The sequence below is a fragment of the Hylaeus volcanicus genome, chromosome 1, assembly GCF_026283585.1.
Source record: "Hylaeus volcanicus isolate JK05 chromosome 1, UHH_iyHylVolc1.0_haploid, whole genome shotgun sequence".
Classification (NCBI taxonomy): domain Eukaryota; kingdom Metazoa; phylum Arthropoda; class Insecta; order Hymenoptera; family Colletidae; genus Hylaeus; species Hylaeus volcanicus.
Window position 1 is genome coordinate 6,289,749 of NC_071976.1, and position 4,016 is coordinate 6,293,764.

Sequence of the window (4,016 nt, forward strand, 5' to 3'; positions counted from 1 at the left end):
TACTATTCAATATATTTAACGTTTCGTAGCAATCGAACATCGATAATACAATAATTACATCGAGGAAAAGAATACAGTAAATAGACATGCAAGAAACGAACACAAGTTACATAACAATGTACTCGCTATCCCTGTATGTTTATTATATTCTGTAAACGTATTATTTATTTTAGATTTTAGATTCGAGTCCTGCCTCGCATTTTCCAAATTGACATTCTACGAACTTACCGTTTGCGGTACAGCATATAGATGTCATCTATCGGATGAATGATACGTGTCCACAGATAGACAAATTTGAAAATTCAATCGTGGAATGTGCATTCCGAATTGTAGGGAAGCCACGCGAACGTGCAGTGACCGATCGTCGATCGCCCGCCTTGTGTTCGCCATTATCGGTCGATGAAAAACTATGCCTATGATCTTTTTATCAAGTAAACGTCAATCTATGAATTTGTTACTTACAATTTTAAACATATCTTGCAGCGGAATTCACGTAGACCCTCGAAAACGTTTACATTGCTTATACCGACTAAATAATTCTGCACCTTGCATCCATTAAAATTCGAAAATTATATACAATGCCTGGCAAGTATCGAAATTATCTTCAAATGCATCATCTCGAAATCATCTCATGAAATATTTCCATCTTTTCTTGTCGAAAGGACGTTGAAATGTTTCGACGTGTCGTCTACTTCCATCTTCGGAGTTGTTTCATTTCCATTTCCATTTCCATTGCCATTTTCATTTTCGTTATCGAATTCATCATCGGTAGCATCGCCGATATTTCTCAGAACTTGGTTGTCGGCGGTACCGATAGCTATGTAGCTTCCGTCGGGGTCGTTTCGCTCGCTAGCGAATTCGTAGTCTTCTCTTTGACGTAGAACTTGAATCCTCGACGGATGCACCATTGTATTCTTCCGACAAAACCATTCTTTATCTCTTGCGCGATGGGAACAGTCCAAAAACGCACCGGAATTCTAGAGATTTTCACGTACAAAGAGCGTTAATATAGCGTTTATTTAATTGAATCTGAAATTTTTGAATGTTTTTAAGAAAGAAAGACCAGAAATTGTACGAAAATATAGTTTCGATCTTTGGAAACACGATAGAGTTTCTTTGGAATAGCTTGGCCAGATTACTATTATAATTACTACGTTGGAATCCTCCCGTATATCAACGTACAAGCTTAGTGAAGAAGTTGGCACCTCCAAATGCAAAATTTGATAAAAATCAAATTCCATTCGTTTGTCCACGATCTGTCCACGATTTGTCCACGATTTGTCCACGTTTGTCCAACCACAATTTTCATTTGTCCACCCTTCAGAAAAAAGATACACTTCAATTAAAGAGAAGATGTAACGATGCGTTCAGGTGCGTACAGTCCTTGTCAGTTTTGTAGTTATTTATTTACATCTGGACAAAACCAGTAGTGATTTTCGTTTGTCCAACAAGTATTGTTTTTCGTTTGTCCAACCAATATTTTCATTGGTCCACCCCTCAGAAAAACAAGATATACTTCAATTAAGGAGAAGTTGCAGCGATACGCTTGGTTGCTAATTCAATTTCGTAGCTAATTATCTATGTCTGCGCAGAACAGAAACACTACTGGTTTTGTCCGGATGTAAATAAATAACTACAAAACTGACAAAGACTGTGTGCGCCTGAACGCATCGCTGCATCTTCTCCTTAATCGAGGTGTATCTTTTTTCTAAGGGGTGGACAAACAAAAGTACTCGTTGGACAAACGAAAAACATTAGTGGACGAAATGTGTCTCGCCACATTTTTTAAGAAAACCCTAAAAAAAGTCTATATAGATGTGTTGACTTCAAATGGCTTGTTTGTGGTGTAACTTTTTTCTGAAGGGTGGACAAATGAAAATTATGGTTGGACAAACGTGGACAAATGCGTGGACAAACGAATGCAATTTGATTCTTATCAAAATTTGCATTTGGGGGTGCCAACTTCACGAAGCTCAACGTACACATATTTTAAACGTGTTTTCACACGTTACCGTATTAAATGATAGATAGATATTAGATAGCTACAAGTTGGGCTTCTCGACTCTGAGGCCTACAAGGCGGGCAAGTAAGTACAATCAGTGTAATAAGTAGACTGCGGTTCTTTATGCAAAATAAAATCTTCGCGAACGTGCCAATAAAAATTGGACCTAAATAGGAATTTATTTTATTCTGCGAATATCGCAACATGAACTTTACTTTCAATCTTTTTTATATTCTTGCGTATTATTTGCATTTTGTAGATTCTTGCACATTCAAATTTCCTATAAATCCGTAAAGATCCGAAGTCGAGTAATAAGTATTCGTAGAGAAACCAATTCAAAATAAAGCTTCATGCATTTATTCTATTAATAAATTTTAGAGGAAGAAATAATTAACCAACATTCCTACAGATTTTTAGAGTAGAATTTACGTAAATTAAAGCTTATTATTTTTAATGTTAACCTCTTATTTCTTATCTTATTAATTTTATATTAAATTGGTTGCTGTACAAATACTTCTTACACTGACTACATATACGTATACATATACGTAATCGAAATTCAAATACGATTTAGTCGTCAGGAAAGCAACTCTTCACCGAAGAAACTTTATAAGAAAAAAGAGGATTTCAATTTGTTCGTGTCTCACTCCAAGGTTGTTCGAAATCCTTGACAGGCCAGATGTTGATTGAGCAGGGAACCAACAGCATTCGTCTGGAATGATTCGCGACAGAATCTCTCCGTTTTCTGCGATCCTGTGGATGGCGCTCGAAGTTTCTAAAATTCCGCAGGATCTCGGCGAGAAGGGAATGATGACGGGAGCGGGAAGATAGGTCTTCGGGTGTAGCTGAAGAAAATAAAATAACCTTTTACAGCACGGTAATTCTCCCTTTCGAGTGACCGTTTCGTTTAGAAGAAGCTTTCTTTGTTTCCATAAAGAAACAACATGAATAAATAATCGTCAGCAGTTGGTACGAATAAAGTATAATACACTTTCTCAATCGGTTGAACATTTCGAGTCGTTATTCTCGGGTCCCCTTCGATAATAATTTCGCGTCTTTGACTATGTTTATATATTTATAAATGTGCGATATATGCATAAGAAGAACGAAATTTTGTCGTCGATCATCGATACCAATAAACGTAAACTATATTGTATCGCAACAACCAATATTGTCTAGTCCCGAGCATTATTTATTAGATTTCAATGTTTGGCTTTAGGTCGTATTCGGCATCTACAAATATTGCGATTAAATATAAATTTTCAATACACGAAAATGGTTAAATGCACAATATAAATACGGAAAGTACGATGATACTAATTAAAAATCGATGTAACAAATGTATTGTAACGTTTATTATATCATTATTATTTATCTACATATGTATATCGTACTTTTACAATAGAAATATGCAAGGGACGCGAAATTGTTATCGAAAAAGATTCGAGCGATAGATGAAAACGTTTCGCCGTTAAGATGGTATCCTGAATTAGGAGATCTAAAAAAAGCTGTGAATTTTTTTAGGATGTAAAAAAATAATTAATTCTATCGAACTTTTTATCCTATTTTCATACATATTTGAGTAATCTGTACAAATTTTTTCAACAAGAAATATTCAAATTGAGTCGACTGTGACGCACATTTGTAGAGCACCTCACAATTAAAACCTCCTATCGGCGGGAAAGATGCAGGTCGTAATTTTGGTTTGACACAAAAAAACAAGAGAAATTTTCATTTTCATACATTTTTCTTCAATGTGAACTAAGAAAGTCCTGCAAAAATGGTGAAATGTGAAATTACTGCAAGTTTGAAAAAAAGAAAGAGTTCTTTGGATGAAAAAAATCACTTTAATTTGATAAAAAAGTCGTTTAAAACTTTTTTTGTATGAATTTTTTTAGTTTTAATTGTTTTAGTTAGAAGAAAAATGTATGAAAATGGAAATTTCTCTTGGTTTTCTTGTGTCAAACCAAAATTACGACCTGTTCTTTCCCCCCGATAGGAGGTTTTAATTGTG

At 35.0% G+C, this 4,016-nt stretch overlaps 1 protein-coding gene across 1 annotated transcript; it reads right to left on the minus strand.

Moving 5' to 3' along the window:
* On the minus strand, positions 1-2,961 carry LOC128884590 (uncharacterized; the record flags this gene model as incomplete). Its single annotated transcript, XM_054138066.1, has 3 exons — positions 1-977; positions 1,412-1,553; positions 2,600-2,961. Coding segments are annotated over 3 exons (852 nt in total), but the record flags the coding sequence as incomplete, so codon positions are not given.
* Positions 2,962-4,016: the final 1,055 nt, after the last annotated feature.